Source organism: Myotis brandtii, unplaced genomic scaffold (assembly GCF_000412655.1).
Source record: "Myotis brandtii unplaced genomic scaffold, ASM41265v1 scaffold17, whole genome shotgun sequence".
Classification (NCBI taxonomy): domain Eukaryota; kingdom Metazoa; phylum Chordata; class Mammalia; order Chiroptera; family Vespertilionidae; genus Myotis; species Myotis brandtii.
The window spans coordinates 6418882-6445525 of record NW_005356259.1 but is presented as its reverse complement, the minus strand read 5'-3'; the positions used below and the strand labels follow the sequence as shown (position 1 = coordinate 6445525).

Here is a 26644-nt window from a genome sequence, read left to right as displayed (position 1 = left end):
GTCCCCTCTCCCGCCCTTACTCCACCCCTCTATAAAACTCCTGGTCCCATCAGGCCTCGCCCTCTCTGCCACTTGCTGCTGCGTCAGTAAGGAGGGTAGGGGAGCTCGAGCTAGCTTGAAATAAAGGACTCTTTGCTTTTGCATCGGACTGGCTGGCTCCCTGGTGGGCTCTTGGGAATCTTGAAATCTGGGCATAACAGAAAGTTCCTGTTTAACAGGCTTTTTTGCATTAGCCCTGCAGTAAACAGACTACAGGGTGTTCGTGGACTGCGGCTGAGTCCCTGGGCAATGGTGTTTATCCTTGAGAAAGGCAGTTCAACTTTATTGTTAGGCTATGGAGTGAGGAACAGCCTGGGTTAAATGTAAGTGATGTCAATGAATAGCTTTTTAACCTTTATGTGCTTCTGTGTCCTTATCTGTGAAACGGGAATATTAATACCTATTTTATAGGCATAATGCATGGACAAATGCATTTCAAGTACTGAATGTGGTATCTGACACATCATTCAATGACAATTGTTATTATTCTAGAACAGAGCTATAAATAGCATTCTAATTAAGGAGCTTGTCGAAATGTAATTGGCAAAAGTTAAAAAACACTAGCACGCAAATGTAGAATGAAAATGTCAAAACACATTTAAATTTATGAGGGAATGAGGGAGATAGTAAGGATGGTTCCAGAAGTATTTCAGGAACTGGATATTTATAGGTATTTGTAAAATGTGTTAAAATAAGATTGCTAGGTTAGAGACGAAACTGACTATGTCCTACAAGGCAATAATACCATAACCTTTGGGGTCATCTCCTCTACCAGTCAAAAATCTAACTTCACAGGGCCTGGGCTTGAATCAACTAGTAAATGACAAAGTCAACAAAGTCACCTAGAGGAGGGGTCAGCAAACGATGGCCCCTGAGCATGTCTAGCCAGCTATCTGCCTTTGTAAGTAAAGTTTTATTGGAACATGGCCACACCTTCATTTATATATTTCTGGGCTACTTCCTTGCTGCACTGGCAGAGTTGAATAGTTGCATCAGAGATGCACAAAGCCAGCACTGTTTACTATCCAGCCTTCAGAGAGAGAGGCTGCTGACACCTGTCTAAGAGAAGGTACCTCACCCCCACTCCACCCCTACCTCCCACCCCACCCCACAGTCTGTTCAACAATATGCCAGTGATACACTGAAAAACCATGGCATCCCTCCCCGCAGTGCTATTCTCAAGTGTTGGATACTTTACTTACCAGTTTCTAATAGGAGCTTTCTTTTCAGCCTGTGTAAAACCAAGAATGCATTACCACTAACATCCTGGTGCTTACTGAAGCAAAAGGACCCTAATAATAATGCAACCAGGAAGGAGCAAGCCGGGCCCAAGGAATATTGACCTTTTTTGTTTTCTTTGTGCCGGGCAGTGTGCACCACTTCATTAAATTCTTATAACAACCCATTATGAAGGTGCTGTTATTGCCAAGAGACAAATTCATCCATGTTCAATTCACTAAAAGATCCATCTGCTGAACAACTCACTCACCAAATGATTGAGGAGGTTTTCCCAGTTCGAGTTTTTCCTTCACTGCAGCCAACTGTCTCCACATTGGTCAGGCCTGGGCTTCATCCATTCACCCGGCCCCACCTCTGCCCCTGACCTTACATGTGGGTCTCCCTCTGAAACTGCCCATCTTGTCTACCATAGACCTGGTTTAAGGCATTTGCCTGACAGTTTTTGAACAAATGGCCAATTGATGTTTCTACAAAGAGATTTTGCTTAAATCGACCTGTAAAGAATTGATGTGAAACCCCTATCATCTCCATGTTATGCCACAAATAAAGTAACTTACCACAATATACACAGATGGGTCTGATTGTAGAGGCCAGCCTCTCAACTACTCTATTTTGGGACCTTCATAGGAAGCTCAAGTTTTAGACTTCTAGCTTCTATTGATGGTACCATTTCTAAATGCCTTTGACCTTCAGACTGATAAATGGCTATTTAAGAAGAATTCAAGACCATTTTTGACTGTGATGTCTTTTACAAAGTAAGTACTAGTCCTTTTACTGAAATGTGACAAATCCTAAGCTATGTTAGAGGTCAATAAACTCTCCAAATTTCCTCATTCTTAATTCTGAAATAGATTGTACTGGCTGGAGGGATGGAGGGGAAGGGCAGCCACAAGCAGGAGGAGTGTAAGTAAAGGATGTGGTCGTCACCTTCTACCATCACCAATGGTCAAAACAGATGAATTCCTTTGGAGGTGCCATGAAACAGTTCATATACTGGCTCATCCCTGTTTTAAGGATGGCAGAGATGAACTCAAGGATCTTGAGCCTTGTAGTCACACTAACTGCCTATAGAAAAAAGGCATTTCTTTACTCACTGAGCCTTCACACCCCTAACGCACTCTATACTAAGCCTTTCAGGTCGCCCTGGACCAGAGCTTTTCCCACAGATGCAGCAAGACCAGGATGCCTTCCAGAACCAGCAGGAGCAGTTTGATTTGCCAGATGCTAGCCAGCAGCCCGTGGCAGCCTGCCTTCTCGGTCAGGGCTGGGGAGACTGAGGGGGGAGTGCCCAGATGGAGACCAATGCTTAGCAGATCCTGTAATTGCTGCTAGGGGCCCAAACCCCCAGAACCCCACTCATCCAGGGTCCTTCAGCTCTTATCCGAAATACCTCGGGCGGCCACAAGGCGGGGCGCAGGGAAAGTGACTCGCGCTTGTTTGATGATGTTCCTCAACGAAACCCATTAGGTAATTTCCCACGGGTTGTGTATGGAGTAATGGCTGCTGTGAGCTGTTACCCAATGAGCAGGCGGAACAGAAGAGCCCGTGCGTGCGGTTATAAATCATTTTAATGAGGCTGCTGCAACTCAGTCCCGAACCACCATTAGCCTTTCTGATTATCGCTCTAAATTGATTTCTTTTCCCACCTCTCATTTCATACTTAGATTTTAAGGGAAATGGTAGACAACTGCTTACTTTGGGAAATCAACACAGTTGTGAAACTCACCCAGGCTCGCTGGAGACTCAGGCTCCTGCTCTGCTTCTCCCAGGCTCCTCTGGCCACCACGGAGCATTTACTGCCACCTCTGCCCGCTCTGGGCATTTGTTGGTCCCTCTCCCCCAGAACGCACAACCCTCCTGGTGTCCAGCCCACTTGTGCTCATTCGCTTCTCTCCCTGACCAGACCGGGGTTGGCAAACCATGGCCCGCGGGCCAAACCTGCCCTGGTTTCATATGCCCACAGACTAAGAATGGTTTTTACATGTTTTAAATGGTTAAGGTGGAAAAAGAAGAATATTTCATGACGTGGGAAAACTATATAAAATTCAAATTTCCACTTTGATAAATCACGTTGTATGGGAACACAGCCACGCTCACCTGCTTACGTGTTACCTTTGGCTGCTTTCACCCTGAAACAGCAGCACTGAGCTGCTGCGACGGAGCCTGCATGGCCTGCAAAGCCCCAAATATTTACTCTCTGGTCCTTTACAGAGGGGTGCGTTAGCCCTGCAGTAAACAGACTACAGGGTGTTCGTGGACCGCGGCTTAGTCCCAATAGTTCTCCTATTTCTTCCTCCCCGCAACAGCACCAACCTGCTGACCGTGGATTACAGAATTTGGCCTCACATAGACCTGGACTTACTACCTTGGGGGTGCTTGACCTTTAGCCAGCTATCTCACCTCTCTGAACCTCGGTTTCCTCGCCTGCAAAATGGGGATGAGTGTAGGCCCCATGCAACATTGTTAGGATTTTTAAATGGTTTTGTGAACGTGAAATCTCACCAACAATGTCCAGCACACGGTAAGTTTTCATTAAATGTCAGTGACACTATCACTCACCCCAGGAAGAGCCTTTCCCCAGGGTGATGCCACTCACCGTTCTGCTGCTTTCCTCCTGGCGACTTCTCTTTGGCGTTTTTCCCACGAGCGTTGTCGCTCCTGTTGGGGCGCGTTCCGTTGACTTGGTTCTGAGCTTCCCCGGGTGTCTTTTTGTCCGCCTTGCCGGCTGCGCCTTCTGCCTGGCCTTTGGCTTCCATTTCCTTTTGCTTCTCCTCCGCGGCCAGGCGGGCCTTCTCCTCGGCTTCCTTCTTGGCCTTCTCCTCTGTGTCCACGGCAAGGTGGGCAAGGCGTTGAAAAGAGAGAGAGGTCACGCCATTAGGAGAACTGCCTCTTTGCACAAAACCTGTCATGGGCACTGGTAACAATACACTGAAATGACCTAAGGTGCTACTGAGTGTTTTGGGTTTGGGTTTATTTTCAGTTAATTCAAGTCAGATTGGCATGGATATTCAGGAAATAGATAAAATCAGGTCATGGTTATGCCATTTCTGAAATCAGTGGATTAGAAAAAGAGACAGGGGGAAAGTAATCATAATAATTAATAAACCAATATTATAATTGGCATTACTAATAGTAGTATTATCATCAATAACTTCTTGTCAGTGTATCCCGTATGCCAGGTTTGATGCTAAATGCTTTCCAAGGATCATTTCCTTTCATTCTCAAAACAACCTCAGGTGGTAGCTACCATCATTGTAATGCTACTTTACAATGTGGAACTAAGGCTCAGAGGCCACAAAATCTCCCACGGTTACAGGAAAAAATGGAGTTTCATGTAGGTTTGCTCAAGACCTGAAGTTTAAACATAAGCAAGCGAGTATAAAGTAAAAAGTCACCACCACTAGAATAATACAGTTTCGGGTCACTGTTTGTAAAGTTAAAAGTAGGAAGAGGATAATTAAGTCTTCAAAAACATGTCTGCAAACTGTCCACAGATGAGAGGTGGCGCTTAGATTGGCCAGGTGTCCTTATCTGTGTCTCCCCTTTAACTGAGAGGGTGTCATCCTGCTTCCCAATTCGGTTGACTGAGAAAGGGTCTGGCTCTGTACTTAAACAAAAATATAGCCTATGAAAACATAGGCTTATTCATTCAACTAATATTTCCTGAGCAGCTACAGTGCCAAGCACCATTTTAGGAACTGGTCACATGGCAGCAAGCAGACTTACAGGTAGAGAGGACCATTACCAAGTAAGCAAACCACTAAGAGAATTTCAGACGGCAAAAAGGGCTTTGCAAAAAATGTCAAGCATAGTAAGTAATGTGATAGAACACGACCAGCAAAAGGGTGAAGAAGCTGGCATTTGACGAAATATGGAATGATGAGTTGCTGGCCATGCGATAATCAGGGAAAATAGCATTCTAGGCTGAGGAAATAAAAAAGTAAGGCCATGGAGTAGGAATGAGTTTGCTCTGTTCGAGGGGCACTGAGTTAGCCAGTATGGCTAAAGCCCATTTAGAGAAGGGTTAGTGACAGATGATATGGTCAAATGACCAAGGACATGAGGGGTTGAGACCAAGGACATGAGGAGTTGGAGGCCGCCAAGTGGAGCTGGGTTGTAGGAAATAACATACATGGAAGGCACCTAGCAGAGACCATTCCTCCCTAAAGGCCTGGAGACTTAGCATTTCATTCACACACAAGGCCTTTCTGACTGTGCCATCAGCCTCCATCATGAAGAACCTTACTGATTTTTTCCCCTCTAGATGTGCTAACCGTGTCCTACACCTCATCGTCAGGGGTCCTCTTCATTTCCCTGGGTTAGTCTTGGTCCCGTCAAAAGCTGACTTTCATGGACAACAGATTTACTTTTAATCTAATAGGCACCAGAGTGGTGGCTTATGCATGTGATTACATTTCCCTTTGTTTTAGCTGCTAAAGGGCACAAATCCAAAATTTGGTGCCAGTGCCCAGGTTCTTGGGACTTTGTGATACTGAACTTTGTTGATGTCTATAACCTCCGGCTTTATTTTTACATTATCTGCCCTTACATTTGCTTGGCTCAGATGTTCTCCTTGATACATTATGAGATGTTTATTCATCCCTTCATTGATACCCATCCACCCCACCCAAACCAATGCCCTGGCCTCACCCCAGAAAACACAAAGGAAGAGTAAGAGTAGGGTTTGTAAATGCTCTCTGGATGATTCCAATACACAATCAGGGTTAACAAGCATTGCTTTCAAGTTTAAATGATTGCCATTCGATATTTTATGACATTCTCCTCTCCTGACAGGATGTAGTTATAATTTACAATGACAAGGTAAAGTAAGGTTTCTTTACAACATAACACAATTATGTGCATCTATTGTATAATATGCCTTCTGACTTCCACAGAAAGGCACAACTAAAGAGTAAATGAGTGGCCTTGGAGAAGAAGATGGTGAGACCGCATTCTCTAGAGACTGCAGGGCGCAGGAGGCCTGCTAGAATGCTCATCCAGACTTCCTCTTGTCCTTCTGCAGTGCCCGGAGGACAAAGGTCAGACGTCACTTCCATCCCTGAATTCCCAGTGCTTGGTCCAGCACCTGGCACAGAGCAGATGCTCCTGGAGCATTTGTTGACTAAACGAATGTCCACAGTGCGTGTGATTCACCCTCTCTGCCAATGAGCCTGGCTTCTACATATTCCATCATCAGCAATCCGGCCCGGCGTCAGTACAGGAAGTAGACAAATGTAGCGTCCTGCCCCGGAAGACTTAGCTGTTTGACAAAACGTGGTTTCCTTAACCACTAACGTAGGTGAGTAAAAAGACGTGGTTTCCGTAACCACTAACGTAGGTGACTGTTCTTATGATGCAGAGAGGGAAACTGAGGCATGGGGGGGAGAGGATTCATTCAAACTCGGGCTTCAGATAAAAATAATTTATAATCCCCTCACAGAAGTCCCACTGAATCTGTGGCAAACTTTCTACATTTAAAACATCCCCAAGTTAAAAATAATTTTGATTAAAAACTGAAGGTGTTGACGTCCGGTTTACTACAAAACAGCATAAAAGATTATCTGAGCAATAAAAATTCATTTGACAACTGAGTCAGACCAATTTTCTATGGGAAATCCAGCAAAAACTAAAACTGGGCGGGGGTGCATTTCAGAAACAAATCTGTTTTTGCTCAACTACAGCTGACAGCAGGCAATTAATATTTAAATTAACAAATGGCAACTCTTATGACATCATAATCAACTCCAATTTGAGCCAGCCCCACTATATGATTCCTTTCCCTGAAGCGATCATGCTCCAAGTGGGTAGCTCTGCACTGCCCTTCACCTTCTCTGCTCCCACCTCTTTCTCATATGTCTGAAATACCTGATATTAGTATGCTCAACCTCAGCCCTTAAAGTGGTACTACTCAAAATAAACACATCAAGAAGAAAAAAGAGATTAAATCAAGAGGAGATAGGCCTGTTCCATGGTAATCAGCTTCCCTTATATTTTCAGGGTGAAATTATTAATACACATAAAAATTTTCTACAATGAGAAAAAGTAGGTGAGAGCACAATCAGTCTGTATGTGCTAACAGATTGCAATGATGGCATGTGTGCACAGAATTAACTCTCCCAGGTCTTAGATTTGACATCCTTGGCACTCCCAGGCTTCTACACTAGCAGAAAGCAAGCATGCCATTCAAAACCATCTCAGAATATCTGTGATGTGACTCCTTATGAAATGGCCAAAAGCCAGCAGCTAAAGAGTTCAAGTAGAGTAGAGGCTTTGTGATCCATAAATTACAGTCCTCCTGAGAGCTGCTTCTATCTCACACCGAATGTCCATGCAGTTTTGGAGAAATACATTATTTCTTCATTTAATTTGCCTTTCTGAATAATGATACTCTAGGCCAGTTGGTTAAAATAGTATTGGGCTAGTTATCCCTTGATATAATTTTCTGAAAAGCCTACTTAACCTACTTACAAACAGAGAGAGAAAAATAACCAAAATAGCATATGAATTTTGAACAGTCAACTCTCAGTTGTTCACCATAACAACAGAAAGGTACTTCTAGACATCAAAGGACTCAGGCGTGCCCACGGGTCCTTTCTAAAGTATTGGCCAAAGAAGTGTTCCAGCTGACAGAAAAATTCAATGTTAGAAATTTAAGAATAAGGAAATACATTAACCTGTTCAATAAAACTAGCAAATCTTAGTGTTTAAAAGTAATTGTTATCATGCTAGAAATAAAACTAGATGCAAACATAAAAATAATATCAAATGATAAGTTCATTATAAATGAACAATTTACTTATAATCACCTAGATTGAAAATCTCATTTTATTTCAATAAAAATTGGTGAGTATGGAGAAAATAAGTAAAAATTCAATAAATTTCTTGGCATTTTCAAAGCAGTATCACTACATACTATTTGATACTTACATTGATAGAAACGTAATTCAATAAAAAATGTAATGGTAATCTCTAGTAAAATAAAAATGGGATGTACTTTAAAAGACCATAAGTTAAAAGACCATTCTGCCAAAGTTAAAAAGCAAATGATAAACAAGTAGGGCAGAAATTGCAACATATTTTGCCAACTGAAGAATTATTATCCTTAATATATAAAGAGTTATTATGAAATAATAATAGAGTGGGAAATAGACATTCTCACTATACTTCTACTGGGAGGGAACATAAGTTAAAAAAAAAAAAAGGAAACTTTCTGAGAAAATGTTGCCAGTAGATATCAAGAGCTTTAAGCTTTTTTTTCATTTATTTTTTTCAAAAAAGTTCCACATGTAGAAACTTATCCCAGACAAATAATCAGAGTCAGCCTCAAAGGTTTTTAAACATGGATGTTCATAACAATGTTATAGACAATGATGTAGAACTGAAAACAAAATGCTCTGTAGAGGAATGATTCAACTATGGCATTACATACAACATAGCCATTCAAATCATACTTTCTAAACCTACTCAGCATCAGGATAAAATGCTCAAGATAGAAAAAGAAAAGTAAAATACAAGATAATATTATACTATGATCCCAACTTACAGGTAATTCTTTTCTTATATACTAGTAAATGCATAATAAATCAAATAAAAAAGAATTACATCAGAATTTCAACAACAGTTATATCTGGCTAGAGAGATTGTAAGTGACTTTATTATATATATATATATTTATATTTATATTTCCGCATTATAACCTAAACATGCATTATTCTTACACAGGTTTAAAAAAAGGTTTAAAAAGTATTAGATAATGAGTGGAAATTTATCAACATTGATCAGACCTGGAAATGGTTATACCTATACATCTTTGTTTGGAAATAATGATTTTTCAGCTCTAAGAGCTATAAAAGGTATTGATTTAATCTTTCCTAACAACTATGGGTTCTGGCCTATCTAGCTTTGTAAATCAGATTGGCTAATAGAACCAAGACTTTAGAGCCAGTCCCATTTCTGATCAGTTTGATAACAACACATGTTCAAGTGCCCCATCCAGGGAGCTTTCATGAAGTCAGGGTTTTCTAAAAAAGAACAATGAGCAAAACAGCCTGGGACCCTCTAATTCAAACTGACCACTAACGGAAACAAACTGGTGTTTCTTAATACCTGTCAACCAGTCAACAGCATTACTGGGAGGCTGAAAATATCCTATATAATAAAAGGCTAATATTAAATTGTCCCCTAGGGAGTTCCACTGACGGGGAGTTCGACTGCTCACTATGAGGTACACTGACCACCAGGGGGTGGGGCGGAACGAAGGAAGGCCCCAGCCAGCAGCTGGCAGTTGGAGGAAGGAAGGCCCCAATTGGCTGTGATCACTGGCCAGGCCCAGGGACCCTACCCATGCACGAATTTCGTGCACCAGGCCTCTAGTTATAAAATATTAGTTATAGGTGGCCACTTTACCACAGTCTTCTTGGCATTCAACATTCCTTTCCAATTTTGAAAAGTAACGGCTAGATTTACAGGCGCCAGCCACGTGCAGGCTCTGTCCCCCGTGCCTTACATTCAGGGTGTCCCCAAAAATATATACACACACTTGTAATACTTATAAAGGCAGTGTTCATTAAAATATATTTCATTTTCAAAATTGAGCTATCAGTTGTTAAAGTGTGTATACACCGTGTATCTTTTCTGTTCTTCGCAATAGCTCTGTGGTGTGTATTAGCCCCCAAATTCAAAATTGAGCTATCAGTTGTTAAAGTGTGTATACACCGTGTATCTTTTCTGTGTATTATCAGCCCCCAAATCAGGGGTGGGGAACCTTTTTTTCTGCCAAGGGCCATTTGGATATTTATAACATCATTCACGGGCCATAAAAAAATTATCAACTTAAAAATTAGCCTGCTCTATTTGGTCAAACATTTAATTAACTCACCCCTAATGCCTTGTCAGGGCCAGACCAAATGATGTTGAGGGCTTTACATGGCCCACGGGCCAGATGTTCCCCACCCCTGCCCCAAATGGAATTTTCTCAAAGAATCTACCTGCATTTGCCAAAGAGTACAAGGTGAGTGGGGATTCAAATTGCCCTAATCCCACTAACTGGAGTTGCTTTGATGGCCAAATGATCCTCCCACAAAATATACATAACCCGGGCTAGGCCTGTCCCTTTTATCTCTGTTCCCTATTTCTTTGTTCTTCTTCTTCTTTTTACTTATTTACTAAGCATTGTGCAGCAGTTACTGACATCAGTAAAAATATTTTGTTGCTGTTATCTGAGCTCACATCAAAGTGACTTTGATTCAATATGTTTTCATCCTAACGGTTTCAAGTCAAATACTAAGACCCGGACTAACAGTACTGGCAAACATTAAATCATACTTAGGACAGGATTTTCTCCATAAACACTAGGAATTAACTGCATGTGTTTATAATATTAAATCAAATTAATTTCTTTTAATAAAATAGGCTTGTCAATTTAGGCAACTATTCTTATTTCAGCTGAAGAAGACATAGTTACTGTATTATAATCATTATATTAGGACTTGATTTATTACTAGAACTTAAATTCTGTTCCCTATTTCTAAATACAATGCCTTCTTCTGGGCTCCAGCCCAGGCGTCCTGCAAGTCCTGGCTACCAATGCCTTCCAAATACTCCGAGCAGGATTAGGGACAAGCCCTTTCATGCTTCCAAAATAGCTTAAGCATATCTCTATCCACATACTAATAGATTTAAACATTATTAGCTGTTCATGTACCTGTCCTTTTCACAGGGCCGGTTTCCCCTGGTAAAGAAGCGGCCCAATGCTCCCCCAGGTGATTCATTTCGGGAGGTAATTTTAGTAAGCCAGATGATTGCAAACAAATGACTCTGAAGTACCTCTTCCCACTGCGTGTTGTCAGGAACCGGGTTTTGAAGTGTAATGAGTGTAATTGATTATAAGTGCGTGCTTCCTTGGAGACGAAGCAGTGGTGACCGTCACTGCTTGCAACGCCTGCCAACGGGGAGGATTTAAATGTCGAGGGCCTCTGAATGGACTGTGAGAGGCTATTTGTAAAATATGGAAGAGGCACGGGCTCCTTCCAGAGCTCAGGGTGCAACATTTGTCCTGAATTGATAAGGGCCCAATGGTGCCTTAAAAGTGCCGTAAATATAAACCTATTGCCCCGCCTGAAATGAGCAGTCACCTGGGTAGGGTTTTGTGAGTAAGTCACAGTAGTTGTCCTTGGAATAACTCCAACTCCAAGTGAGGTCTCTTCTCTCCCTCCCTGGAAGCAGCGCCCCGATGTACAAGGAACTGAGATGGCCAGCACATGCTCAGTACAGCCCCTCCACTCTTCTCCCCTGCTGTGTAGACAAATGGGTGGGTGAAAGTATGGCATGTTGTGTTTGGGGGTGAAACCCTCCTTGCCTACAGTGAGGGTCGCTCAGGGCTGGTGGGTGTGGGTGATGAGCACAAGGCCTTCATTAAACCCCCTTTCTTCCTTTGAAAGAAACGCTATAGTGATGTCCCCTTCCCTGCCCCCCCAACCCCCAGGAGCTTCGATGATAAGGATGTCTATTGCTCATCTCTGCACCTTTGGCACAGAACTTGGCATGACAGTCAAGGTCATGCTATAGAGAGGCCTGGAGGTCTGCGTCATCCTATCATGCATAGAGTTTTAAATGAAATGAGGATCAAAAGAGGGTGGATACTTTTTCACAAATTGGTATTATGGGGATGTAAAGTTAGCATAAGGAACAGAGTCAATAATATTGTAACCATGTATGGTGCCAGGCAGATACTAGACCTATTGAGGGATCACTTTGTAAGTTATATAAATGTCTAACCACTATGCTGTCCACCTGAAACTAATATAAAATAATATTTAATGTCAACTGTAATTGAAAAATAAAATTTAAAAAAAGGGTAAACGCTAACATTCAGCCACTTGAATCTCTATCCTGAGATTCCACTTCCTTTGCGACACCTATAAATGAGGGTGGCAAGCCTTGTGTATGAGTGGGTGCTGGGTGGTTTGGACCAACCTCCTGGAAGATTCCCCAATAGAAGGTTACCTTTGGGCACCTTGGCCCTCCACCGCTCCCGATTGATGTGCACGACCTCAGTCCAAGTGGCTTTAAAACTCTTGTACTCGACAGGGATGACGGAATTGTTGACTGGGGCGCTTCCTTCTGAGCCTGCGCTCTTGGAACCTGATCGCTTTGCATCTGCCGAACTGAGGCTGTTCAAACTGGATGGGGGGAAATCACACACAAGAAATGAATTAGGCAAGATGGATCAGAAGAGGAGGGTTCGGTGTTTGGGAAATGTATGGCCGTGAACAGGCTCAAACGAGGAGTGGTTAGCAATCAAGTTATTGCTGTGAAATTCCTGGGTCCTGAGGTTTGTAATTCTCATTTTCCACTTGTGACAGATGGGAAATTCCGTATTTTCAGCAGAAAAAGAAAATCGATATTTCAGCCTCCTGAGTAGCGACAGTCCCTATGTTTTGTTGTTGTTCTTGATCGGTATCCTCTTTATCAATATGACTAGAATCCCCTATGTGATCTTTCTGTCCTCGATTTTCTGCAACCAAGTAGTTTGAACTTGAACTTCAACTTGGTTCCACAGTTTATCCACCTGCTTCCTCACTGACCACTATTCCAAGTCACTCAGCCACTTAGTCCTATTTCTCCCCAGCCATGCCTCCCCCTGCAGCTGGGTGCCTCTGATCGCTGGATCCCCGAGGCCAGGGCAGGGTGATTTCCTCATGTTCCTGGGGGAAGGTGGAGAGCAGTCATGAAAGAGGCCTTTTATATATCAATATTACTTTACACTTTAAACATGAGATACTTTGCAAACTTAGAAAGTGCCATCCTTCTGGGTAACTTTAAAGAAAAGTATCACACACTCTCAGGCACCTAAGCAGTGACTGGCATGAATGCCAACCCACTGGATGACTCCCAAGGCTGACTACGTAAGCAGAGTACATTTGAGCCCAGTGTCTGCAGAGCTGTGGGGCTGTGGGACTCAGGCAGGGGCCTTCAGTCCTCCTTGTTTGCAGCCTTGGCTGGGTCCATCCGCCTTGAGTGTACCTAGGGTCCCACTGTCCTAACATTCCTCTTGCCTTCCCATCTCACTGTTGGCTCCTCCTCTTGCTCTTTTCTGCTCTTTTGTCTTTTCATTCCATTTCTTTCCTTTCTCCTGCATAACAAAACCCAAGGTTTTGCATGGACAGGAGGAGGGGTGGGAATGCTACTAATGAAGGCTAAGTGTTAGCTCAATTGTAGCTGGCGCTTCCTCTGCGCTGGACCTTGTTATCAGGGCTTTACAGAGATTGAACCACTCGGTTAATCCTCCCTGTAACCTCTGAGTATTAGAATCCACGTTTTCTCAGATGAGGAAACTGAGGCACCTTGCCTTCGAATGCACAGCTAATAAGTAAGGGGATCAGGATGCTTAAACCTGCCATGAGCAAAGGCACCAAAGAGAGAGAATGAGCGGAAGAGAGATGCTCTACTGGGCACCTGCCAATCATCATTTAGACCATGGTCACTCCCTTCCAGGCCAGCCCGGAGAGTGCAAATAGTATAACTTCAACTCCTCTGAGAAAAGGAAAAGGCAGACAACTCTCTTATAGAAAGGAGGGAGGGCAAGCATCATTCTGAAACACACCCCCATCCCTTCCAAAGGAAGAGTTCTACCCTCAGGGACAGGCCAACCTGACCCCAGCCTTCGAGCTTCTCCACTGACCTTGAACGCCGCTGTCCTGTCCCGCCTGTCTGGGAGGTCTCCTCAATTAGCGGATTCACGATCTTTTCAGTCATGTCCGTGAGCACCGTGAAGGTGGGCTCCACGATGAAATCGATAAAACCTGCGGAGAGACAGCAATGCTCCAGGGAAACTGCATTCTCGCTGGGGCCTTTCGGTACTTCCCCCGAAACTGAGGAATGCTAGCTCTTAAACTTGCCTACACAGGAGCCCCAGATCAGATCGGGGTCTCATTCACTTAATATATTCCTTGATTTGAATATCGTGAGTCAGCTGTTTCTCCCACAGAATTTTCCTGACTTTTTTAGTAGATTGTTCCAATCAAGTGCTTAAAAATATGAATTCAACATTCCCAATGCAACAAATGCTGTGACAGGCCCTGCATAAAAGACTAAGGGTGTGACATAACCTGCCTGACTTCAGTTTATAGGAGACATTAAATGAGCATAAACATGACCCCTAGAATACAAGGAAAGGAACCAAGGAGGAGCCCAAAGCAGGGCCCCAGATTTAGCCCATCAATGTATATGTGCTTAAGCCTTACCTAAAATGTTTTAGATATGCCCTCACTTCCGACAGGGAAGTACAAAGCACATGCTATCTTTATACAATCCATAATTTGGGCCTGATTTTCTCTCTCAACATGTCTCTTGCTTCATTCTATTCTCTACCCACTACTCCAGCCATATGGAACTGTTTGTAATTCCCTGGTCTTCCTAGACTGTTTTAAATTTCCCTGCTTAGTATATGCTAATCCCTTGTCTGAAATGCCCTCCCAGCTCCCCCTAGCACACCTGTATTGCATAGCTCCATTTGCCTACTTATCTCTTAGGACCCAACTCAAATGTCACCCCTCGACAACTCTTTCTGGGCCTAACGGCTCGCACACTGTTTTGCCCCTGATTACATGAAGTACAAAACTACCTTAACACTGTAACACTCTAATGGATTTTGTTTTCATAACATCTCGCCCACTACCAAATATTGGTTCCATGTCTTTGAGAGCAGGTACCATGTATAATTTGTCTTTGTTTTTTTAACATCTATTATAATGTCTAGCAGTGTTCTAAACCTAAAAGGGACTCAATAATATGCATTATTATGAAAAAAAAAGAGTACTCAAAACACAAGTAGAAAAAAATCAAATCCTTATTGAATTTATTTTTTGAATGATTCCAGATTCTTTTCAGCTGGAGGGCACTGTGACATTTAATTTAGTGACACTGGGGCTCTCATAGCCAAGGATTTTTATAATGCACATACATTATGGTTAGTAGCAGTGCAAGCAAAAGTTATCCTTACCACACAGAAAAGGTGCTCAAAAGTTTTTAGGAAGGAGGGAAGGAAGAAAGGAAGAAAGGGAGGAAGGAAGGGAGGAAGGAAAAAGGAAGGAAAGAAGAAGAAAGGAAGGAAGGGAGGGAAGGAGGAGGAAGGGAGGAAGGAAGGGAGGGAGGGAGAGAGGAAGGAAGGAAAGAGAAGGAAGGAAGGAAGGAAGGAAGGAAGGAAGGAAGGAAGGAAGGAAGGAAGGGAGGGAGGGAGGAAGGAAGGAAGAGAGGGTGAGAAGGAGGAAGGGAGGGGATTAGAAAGAGCCATTCCCGGAAGCAGGGTCCTACAGGAGTGGGGCGTCCTGCAGACATCCCCGAGGGAAGTGGCATGAGACTTCCACGGCTGCAGGAAAAATGGGCTTCCTGCCACTGACTCCTTCATCACCTTGGAAAGTTGAGGCCCCCTTTCTCTTGGCAGGGAATGATGGAGACAGCGATGTCACCGTCTACTCTTCCCATGAAACAGCCCATTTTGGGGAGAATGGTGGGGAGAGCAGCTCCATCAGCCCACCAAGCTGCAGCCAGGAGCAGAGTCCAGCATAATGGAGCCTGGCTCCAGCCAGGGAGGCACTGGGAGCCTCTGCTCTCACGTCCGGACACCCCTCTCAGGTCTTTCCTTCTCTCCAAAGCCTGGCAAACACGTACCTACTTGCGACTGAGCAACCATGGTCGACTTCCGGTCACACAGAGGAGAAAAAGGCAGCCCCAACTCTGCTTCTCTGTCCCCCTAGAATCACAAGAGGCCACGGTAAATTAAGAGCAGTAGGCCAAGCCACCCAGATTTCATGCAGCAACTTCAGCTGCCACGAAGGCCAGTGGCCTTTATTTTCATTATTACCATTACATTAGGTACCAAGTCCTTATGGGGCCTGCTTTTCTGCATAAGAGACACTAAGAGATTGGAGGCTGCTGGGCTCCATCCTTCCCCGCCACTGCAGAGGCGCCCGCTGTGGCACAGAAGGCCTCACTGGGCACCACGGAAAGCAAAGCATCCTGTGGCCTGGGGCCAACACGGCACTCAAAGCCACCACCTGTTTTCCAATTGTCTTATGTTGACACCTGAGGCCTTTCTTGAGCCAGTGACTCCCTCCCAGCTGCGGGCAGTGTTCAAGACACAAATTCAGTCCAGCAGGTGCTGCTCAGTGGTTGAGCATCAACCTGTGAACTAGTAGGTCACAGTTTGATTCCCAGTCAGGGCACATGCTCAGGTTGTGGGCTCGATCCCCAGTGGCAGGCGTGCAGGAGGCAGCCAATCAATGATTCTCTCTCATCATTGATGTTTCTCTCTCCCTCTCTCCCTTCTCTGAAATCAATAAAAATATATTTTTTAAAGAAGAAAAATTCCAACTGGCTAATGTGAATTTCCTCTCCTTTGCTACCTAAAACCACACAAAACTGGTGCGCGTGCTTCTGGGTTCTCAGCCACAGGCCCCAGACCGTAATGAAAAGTGGACTGAGTAAGCAGAGCAGTAAATAATTGCTTGTGTTTGTAGCATTAGACAATAATAAAACGTGATTCACAGTCCCACCAAAAAGAACCGCTGTAATGAGCAGGTGCCATGGAAAGTCTAAGGAATGATGATGGTTTTTAAATCCTGAACCAGAAGCTCATCCCTTCAGTCACACACCCAAGGAAAGGGAACATGTCACCATAATAACGGTGACCACGCTGTGTTCATCCATTTTATTATGAAAGAATCTGCTCGGGTTAATGGCCACTGCCTTGGGCTTGACTCTGGCCTTCCTCCCACTAGCTGTGTGATCAAAGAAAGTTTACCTTCTCTCTCTACCTTTCAGTTTTTCAATCTATAAAATTTGGAATAATAATCTCTACCTCATCGGGTGATGGTGAGGATTGAATGAGAAAATGTGTGCAAGTAAATAAAAAGAACTATAATTATTTCCCAATGGGTATCTCTAATATTTAAGTCAAAATTTGAGAAACATTCAGTGACTTTGTTACATCAAATACACTGTGATTATAATAAATATCACCAATAAATTAACAATAAATGAAGAGTAATAACAACCTGGTTCAAAAACTAGGCCTAGTTCAAAACAATGCCTTTTCTTTCCAAGGCCGGTTACCAAAGAGAAAGAATGCTAGTTCACACACACATATCTATTGAATGGAAGGAAAAGGAATGGGGTATGAGGAAGCTGAGCAGCGGGGTCATGATGGGTGCTGGAGACATCCCAGGGTCTCAGAACAGTCCTGAAGTGGCTCAGTTCCATCTGCACACCCCTCCCCCTGTGTGGACATCCCTGGGAGACGATGCTCCTGTTTCCCAGGATGCCTTGCTGAAAGCTGCTCTCTCTCTCTCTCAAGTAGCATGATAAAAATTATTTATGCATATATGCATAACCCACAGACACAGACACAGACAATAGGATAGTGAAGGTCTGGGGGGATGGGGGAGAGGTCAATGGGGAAAAAAGGGGACATAATGTAATATTTTCAACAATAAAGATTAAAAAAAAAAAGAAACTCCTACTGGAAAAAATTTATTTACTCCTGAGCTATTTCTGCTTGAGCAGTATGAACAGAAAGAAGAATATTTATAACATAGATTGTAGTTGTGCAGATGGTTGAGTGGCATACTTCAGCTGACACAAACAAAGCCCACTCTTCTCTCTACGAAGCAGGGACACAAGTTGTTTTGCTGGTACATTTAATGGGGGTGGTTTAGAAGAAGGGGTGGTGAATACTAACCACTTGACAAGTAAGAGGTGAGCATTTTTGTTTTCAGTGTGAGAAGCTGCATTCTTTTATAAAAAAAAATTTGTGGTTGAGTGGCATACTTCAGCTGACACAAACAAAGCCCACTCTTCTCTCTACGAAGCAGGGACACAAGTTGTTTTGCTGGTACATTTAATGGGGGTGGTTTGGAAGAAGGGGTGGTGAATACTAACCACTTCACAAGTAAGAGGTGAGCATTTTTGTTTTCAGTGTGAGAAGCTGCGTTCTTTTATAAAAAAAAAATTGTTGAATTTATTGGGGTGAAACTGGTTAATAAAATTATAGAGCTTTCAGGTATACAATTCTATAACACATCATCTGTACATTGTATCGTGTTCACCACCCCAAGCTGAGTCTCCTTCCACCACCATTTACCTCCCTTTACCCTCTTCTACCTCCCCCATGCCCCTATCCCTAGCATTAGTTTGAATTTTATTACTGAAAAAGTGCATGTTAAACAGCTTATCCCATCACCTTGCCCACACCCACATCTACATAACACATACATCTTTGAGACTTAATTGAGCTGAGTACATTCAACTATTAAAAGCCCATTTTAAAATAGTGGTCATTGAATTCCCTTTGGAGGACAGACACATTTCTGAATGAGGAAAAAATGTGTGGAAAATCATATGAAAAAATATACTTCTACAGGTAAATCCAACTTGATTGATACAATATTTTATATCTATATAACTACTGGTCTTTGTGGAATTATTTATACACTTTTTTCTTTACTAAGGAGGTCAATATTTTCAACCCATGATAGACCAATTTTTTATGATATATAAAATACCTAAATGACATCATTAATAAGGTATTTATATATGTTCCTGCTGTTGTTTGACTTCTAGCCTCCACAAGAAATAAATCTATTTTTCAAGACCAGTGAATATTCACAAAAATTGATTGTATGTGACAAATAAATCTCACAATAAAATCCAAACAATGAAAAAGTTCTTTGATCAAATGCTAGAAAGCAAAAGAACCTACCACTGGAAAATTATATAGACAAACACCTCTATCTGAAGCAACTTGGGTAAAAAATAAAATCTAAACTGAAATTACAGAATATTTAGGAAAGAATCATTGTGAACACGGTGCATAGCAGAACCTCTGAGATTCATGATAAAAAAAAAAAAGACAAACACCTAGCCTTGTGTGCTCTCATATTAAACAGGTAGAACACAAAGAAATGAATGAAGTACTCAACTCAGGGACTTAGCAAAAGAACAAAATAAATTCAAATAGAAGAAAAGAATTAATAAAAATGGAAACATCAAATAAGGCATTATAAAATTAAAAAAAAAACAATGAAACAAATAGCTAACTCCATAGAGAAGAAAGGGAAACACCAATATATGAAATGAGAAATAAAAATGAGAAAATACTCTCAGACACAGAGGAAATTCAAAGAATTACAGGGGACATCTACAAAATATAAAAATATACAGCAATACAGCAGAAATAAACCTCAAGACTTTAACAACATGTATTTTTCAAAATGGCAAATGTACACTTCATTAAAGTCAATATTTTATTGAAAAGCACCCTGAGGCAGTGGCTTGGATTTTGTAAAATAGGGTTATAAAACTAAAGATGTGCCCAGCCAGCATGGCTCAGTGGTTGAGCATCGACCTATGAACCAGGAGATCACAGTTTGATTCCTGGTCAGGTCACATGCCCGAGTTGTGGGCTCAATCCCCAGTGTAGGTGGGATGTGCAGGAGGCGGCCGATCAATGATTCTTTTTCATCATTGATGTTTCTCTCTCTCTTTCCCTGTCCCTTCCTCTCTGAAATCAATAAAAATATATTTAAAGAAAAAAAACTAAAGATGTAACTTATTCTTTAGCAAAGCTTAAAAGGTCTAGTATCAATACTGAGGCTATGCCCTTATTTTGAAATATAACTCAACTTCCAAATGTAATTTTTTCAAGGATTCTAAGGTCCCGTTGAGAGTTCCCATTTGAACTGTCCAATTTAAAATCTACAGCTAAGAGTAAGGCAACACTTCTCTTATGTGGGTTACTTACAATGGCTTATGACATCTAGGGTAAAATATTAAATCAATAAAAATAATTTACTGAATCATAATTACTAAAAAACCATTCTGGTGCAGGGAGCTAACATTCCATTCCCAATAGGCAAGAAATTCAATATGGCTCCTTTCACATTGCCTCTAGCACATTTTCATTCAATTCAAGCACATGTATATGCAAACAAGGTTTCTTTTATGGGTAAAAATGTTCAAATATTTAAGTAATTTCTCATATTCACTCTCTCACAATTAAAAAAAGAAATCAATACCTCAAACTTGTATGCGTTAGCTATGATCTAACTCTGGCTGCAGATCAAATACTATTAGCTATAGGGGTGCATTGCAAAAGCAGCATCAAAGAAAGCATATGATAAGGGAAGTGGATGTTTGGAGAAAATATTCTCACTCATATTAGAAAAATAGTTTCTGGAAAAATGGCTCAAAATTAGCCCTCAATTAAGGATGAATTTGCAGAGTCATTCTCGTATATACAACAGAGCCACACCTGTACTTTTCTAGTTCCTCCCATGCCATCAGGTTCTTGAGAACTACTCTGTGAGGCCAAGCAGTGACTGCAAGAGGAAACAGCCATATGCTGAATGAGGTACCTGCCACTGTATCCATATAACAATTTAGGGGTGTATGCGTATGGGTTGATATGCACCATAGACAAAATGAAGAAAATGTAGAACATTTAATGCTGGAAGGACCCTAAGAAAACATCTAGTCTAACCTTCCTTTAAGTTCCACCAACTCCTCCTAACCCCCCAAAACAAGAAACCCAAATCACAAATAAGACCATTGAGAACTAGAGGAATAATTTGGTTAGTCCCAGGCCACAAACCAGTTGGAATAAAAAAAAAACTCCAATAAAAGGCCTTCTGGACTTTAATATGCTGTTAGCTCTAGTCCCACTTCATTTCCAGATATTGTGCACAAGTTCAGAAGAAGAACAACCCTTAGATGCCTTCTACAATTTCTCCATTTAAACTAGAAGCATAAGAATAAGAGTAATTCCCTTCCAAACATCTGAGTAACCAGTAAAAGAGCATATCTCTTGTTACTTTAGGAGACAAAGTTGAGACCAATGTTAAGTAATATTTTGTGGAATATCAGCTGCCTCTGAATCTATGATGTGAATCTCCCTTCTTGAATTAGTAAGAATTAACTAAATTAACAGCATTAACTTGAATTAACTCTAATTTAGTTCCCACAATCTACATGACATACTGCCTTTGTGAAAAAAAGAATGGGTACTATAATAAATCTAACCGAGAGTGACCTCACAAGGTGATCTGATCATAAATTCCTAACTGGGCAGGTCATGGTGGACAGTCACACCCCAGGCATGTAACTTCTTCAGCAAAAGGTTTATCTTTGCCTGAAGCAAGCCCTGTCCATTGTTTCTGTGCATCTAGGTTAACACCTCTTTTCAGACTCCTCAGAAGAACAACCACCCTCAAGAGAGCACATAACCTTGTTAACTATCCTGTAATTCCAATCCTCACCTTGCTTTCTCCCACCTTCATGTAACCTTCCTTACATTCCCTTCTTAATTCCAAATGTATAAAGGAAACTGCAAAACTGTCATTCTCCAGAGCATTGGAGATTTTGCTCTTGGCAATGGTTGTCAGTTTGACTTAGAGATCTGAACACTTCTCACATCAACACCTCAACCTCAGGACCTCACATCTCAAAGCAGATGTTTTAATGGCAAATCTTCTTGAGAAGATATCAGTCTTTTTTTAAAAAATATTTTTTACTGATTTCAGAGAGGAAGGAAGAGAGAGATAGAAACATCAATGATGAGAGAGAATCATTGATCGGCTGCCTCCTGCACACCCCACATTAGGGATGGAGCCCACAATCTGGGCATGTGCCCCAACTGTGAATCAACTGTGACCTACTGGTTCATAGGTCGACACTCAACCACTGAGCCAAGCCGGCCAGGCGAGAAGATATCAATCTCAGTGCAACACATTTCTTTTCCTTTCTATCCTCCTACTTTTGTGCACCTTTAAAAACATTTTTTAAAGCAATGTACACCCATAAATATAATTTAAACAGTGGCTTCTAGTGATTTCCTGACCCCAAATTACCATACCGGGCTTTGGAATTTGACAATGTGGTTTGCCAGCTCAAAAGAAACAGCCCAACCAATTATAACAGTAAAAGATTAACATCTTAATCCCACAGGAGAATGCCAAACTGGTCAACATTTGGTCAACCCATTAGAAAAATACATAAACCAAAGGGCTCCTCTGACGACATTTCTACAAAACACTGCCACAAGAAACTGCTTTTTCTTTTTTCAAATAGAAATGGATGGGATAGAAATACCATAATGTTTTGAGAGTCAGAATGTAAGTAAGATTCAAATATTACATGACCAGGAGGCAAAAAAAAATCTGCAAACTCTGCCTCCTCAAGAAAATTACTGTGATCTCATAGCATTGCTGAAATTTGAAATTCAGAAACTATCCGGTGATGAAAGCCCTGAGGGGTAGCACAAGGTACCTGTCTGAAGAATTCCTCCAGCAGTGACATTGTCCAGCGATGATGGAGCTCCCACGCCTTCGCAGGATGGCTAATGTCTGCTGTGTGCAGCATCAGGGATAATGCTTTCGGTTTTTCAATCCTGTAAACCCAAAGGAACCAAGCACATGCTGATCAAGCTCTCAGAACCTCAATAAGAGTTTCTTTAAAAAGCATTTTAAAATTTTTTAATCTCTCCCGTTCTCTTGTGTCAAGCCCCACTTTGGCTGAACTGAGGGAAAAGCATTGAATCATCCTACAACTGGAATATCCACCAGCTAGGTCTCCATGTGTGGTGAGCTGGACACTTCAAAAATGGACTCAAAACGATTTCTGCAATGACTGGCTCATTCAAAAAGACAAAACTCCAAGAGTCACACACTGACTTGTGTGTGTCACCTCTGCATTGAGTAGATCTTTGATAATTTGGTTTCCTGCAGGAAAATATTTTCAATTCTAACTGGGACAAATTATTATGGCCCCTTTTATATATTTCAACCCTGATGAGAATCTGTGATATATACAATTCTCATGCTTTTTCCTCCGAACATCCCCAGTTACTATGAGACTTTTCGACAAAGTTCTCTGAAGGAGGTACACTTTAAAGAAGCAACGACATGGGCCAGTTCCAGCTCAAACACCTATAAATAACACAAGTGACACAGACACACTCACGCTTCCGGCTGCTGCAGAGCAGTTTTCATCGCCTTGATCTGTTGGAAATGACAGGACATATCCGTGGCCATCACCATCTCAATTACCAAGGTCCGAAATTCCCTTTCAGGGACACCCCATGGAGGAAAAAAAGGTGAAAGTCAAAAATGGAAAGTAAAAATTAGTTTATTTTTTGCCACTTCCCATCCAAATCTGTTAATTAGTTGTGACATCTGTAATCTAACTTGAGCCTGAAACTGTCTCACAGGTCCCTAAGCTACTCCTGTCTCCTAATTTTCAAACTGGATAATATTGATTGATGTTTTCAAGTTCACTGATTCTTTCCTCTGTCTTCTCCAACTTGCTACTAAGCCAGTATAGTAATTTTTCAATTTAAATATTTGACTTGTCAGTTCTAAAATGTGTTTGCTCTTGTTTATATTTTCATTCCACTGGTTAAATTTTACTGTACTTTATTACAAGCATATTTCCCTTTACCTCACTGAGCATAAATATAAGAACTGCTTTAAAAGTCCTACTCCGATCATTCCAACAATAGTTCATCTGAGAGACTGCATCTATTGATTGTCTTTTCCCCTGCAAATAAGTCACATTTTCCTGTTCTTTGCATGCCATTTAGATGGTCACAGAATTTGAGTTTCCCCTTATTTTTTGACTCTCTCTTTTCTGGGGTTTAAACTCACTCGATAGCAGCTCTAGTTGTTCCTACCCTGGTCTTTCTAGCCAGAAACGCAGTGAAGGTCTTTGTATAAATATGGTTTTAGCCAACTAGTGCTGTTGCCTTGACACAGACTGTCTTCAGAGTGAAGTCACAAAAATGTCACACTCACTTCATCCTGTCACAGTCTCCAGATATTGATACCCCTTCAAAACGTTCCTAAGTTTGTGCACTCTCAAGTCAGTGGGGTTGTGTTTGTTTGTTTGTATTTGATCATAGTTTATAGCCGTTGTGTGCAGGAGGACTGGCTTATTAGCAGATTATCCGGTCTGCTGAAAGTGGAATGCCATGTTATTCCACTTTGAAATGCAGTAAATAAATGGTAACACGTTCATCTACAAAGATCCTAAAAGGTCAAATGCACTTATGTATCCAAACAAATCTATCAGATATTAAACTTGCTTTCCTACAAAGAAACAGGAGACTAAGTGTAAGTTATCTTTGGGTTAATGGATTTCTTCAAAGCAGCATACTAGTACATCTCTCCTCACCATTCCTTTCCTGGCCTTCCTGTCTCATCCTTACCTCCAGTCATCCTTGGAGAGGTTGATCAAAATATTCATTTCCTCATCCTCTTGCAGAAGGCGATAAACTGCACTTAAGTGATGATTTTCCAATACAGACTTGTCATTGTACAGAATAGCTGGGTCGGACCTGAACAGAAAGCCAAAAAATAATCTGGTACATTAAACAGTTGAGACTTTTCAGGTTAACTCTTTCAAGCTAGAATACACCATCTCTTTTCCCTGTGTTTAGCAATTACCTTCGTCCCGATGCCATTTATGTCAACAAAAAAAGCTAAAACTAACACTGTAAATGATCAATTGATATACATAGGGTATTTTAATGTCAATATGTGAATGTAAAATAGGTGCCACCCAATCTGAGAACTCTCTGAAAACTGTTCATAAGCAGACCTCCATGATTTTTGCTGGTGGCAGCAAAGATAATTTTTTTAAATGTGGGTCAAGTCAAACTTCCTTATATTTTCTAGAACAACTTTAATGTTTTTATTAAATAAAAGAATTTATTTTATCTCTAATTCTCTGAACACATACCACCTGGCAGGTACAGCTTGCAAGTTCCTCTGGTAGTAGCTTTATCTTAAAATTGTTTATTTTTTGTTAATCCTCACCAGAGTATATTTTTCCATTGATTTTTAGAGAGAGTGGATGGAGGGGGAAAGAGAGAAACATTGATGTGAGAGAGACACATCGACTGGTTGCCTCCTGCACATGCCCCAACAGGGGCCAGAGATCGAACCTCCAACTGAGGTACATGTCCTTGACTGGAATTGAACCTGGAACCCTTCGGTCCATGGGCCCATGCTCTATCCACGGAGCCAAACCAGCCAGGGCTGATCTTAAATGTTACGATACAGAAGCCATACATAGAAAACAGAGTAAAGAATATAAGGATTATATGATAACTGTTAGTCACTTTTTCAAAGACCATTCCACAATTGAATGACAGCAAACACAGAGCTGTATACTATTTCTATATCCTTAATTTAATGAAATCTGAGATTATTACAGCCTATTGGTTTCTCATCAAGGAAGCTGAGTCCCAGAGATGTAAAGTGACTCCACAGAGCCCCCAAGTGGCTAAGAGTCAGGGTTGGGATGAAGGTGAGATCTCTGACAGTAGGACCATTGTCCCCCAAGATAACTTCCACCTGTCATTAGCCAAACTTTGAAATATACCTAACACACCTTTAAAGTGTTAGACCTAACATACCATCCAAGGACAAAGGACCTGGTCACAGACTTGGTTTTCAGAACAGGGGGCACACAGGCTGGGATGCTTTTAATAAAGTTCTGTTAAAGAAGGCCAATGTCCACACTTCACTCCAAACCACACTTAACTGAGCCCACTGGAGTTTTCCCACTCCTATGAAGATACAGCACAAAACATGCAAATCCTGAGGTGAGCCATCTGATCTGGTGCCTGCTAGGTAAGGAAGGCACTAACTGATGTGTGTTTTATGACATTAAGCTATTTCCCAACTCCTGAAATTAATCTCCCTCTGTGTTGTGACGCGTTTTGACATTGGCCTCCAGCCATGATCCAGGTACGGTTCTTCCATCCACCTCTCTCCCTTCGGCAGGTGCTACTCTCTGTCCTCAGAGCAAAGCTTCCACTAAACTGCTCTGTGGAATTCCCTGTGTTTAAAGACCTTGCAACGGGACCATAAAGACTGTTTCGCAGCAGCTGAGACTGCTCTACATGAGGAGGAAGGAGGCAGAAAATGAAGCGAATGGCTTAAGTCCTTTTGTCCCCTTCCGTTCTATTGAAATTCCCCTTCTGAACACAGATCAGAGAATACTGCCGTCCTTTGTGTGCCCCACAATTAAGTGCCGGGTTCATTAAATACATGTGGATGGATTTATGGACACAAACCGATCTGAACTGTGCACCTGCTCGTTCAGTGAAATCAGCAGGTATTTATTGGTGTTAAACTCGCCCCTCCCCCATCTTCTTTCTCTTTGCCTTGTCACCTTTCCCCAAATTCTAACTTCTTTTTTGCTGTTGTTGTTAATCCTCGCTTGAGGATATTTTTCCATTTATTTATTTATTATTTATTTATTTATTTATTTACTTACTTACTTACTTACTTATTTATTTATTTATTTA

General features: G+C 41.7%; 1 protein-coding gene across 8 annotated transcripts in view; it reads right to left on the bottom strand.

Moving 5' to 3' along the window:
• Positions 1 to 26644, bottom strand: part of PDE1C (phosphodiesterase 1C, calmodulin-dependent 70kDa) — a 342910-nt gene that overhangs the window by 47693 nt on the left and 268573 nt on the right. For all 8 annotated transcript variants that reach the window (XM_005862929.2, XM_005862930.2, XM_005862932.2 and 5 more), the window contains 7 exons: positions 24536 to 24664; positions 23293 to 23394; positions 22600 to 22720; positions 15949 to 16030; positions 13961 to 14081; positions 12283 to 12458; positions 3875 to 4099 (listed from right to left, as the gene is read on the bottom strand). In XM_005862929.2, the coding sequence (XP_005862991.2) occupies positions 3875 to 4099; positions 12283 to 12458; positions 13961 to 14081; positions 15949 to 16030; positions 22600 to 22720; positions 23293 to 23394; positions 24536 to 24664 (956 nt within the window). The remainder of the gene's footprint in view (positions 1 to 3874; positions 4100 to 12282; positions 12459 to 13960; positions 14082 to 15948; positions 16031 to 22599; positions 22721 to 23292; positions 23395 to 24535; positions 24665 to 26644) is intronic.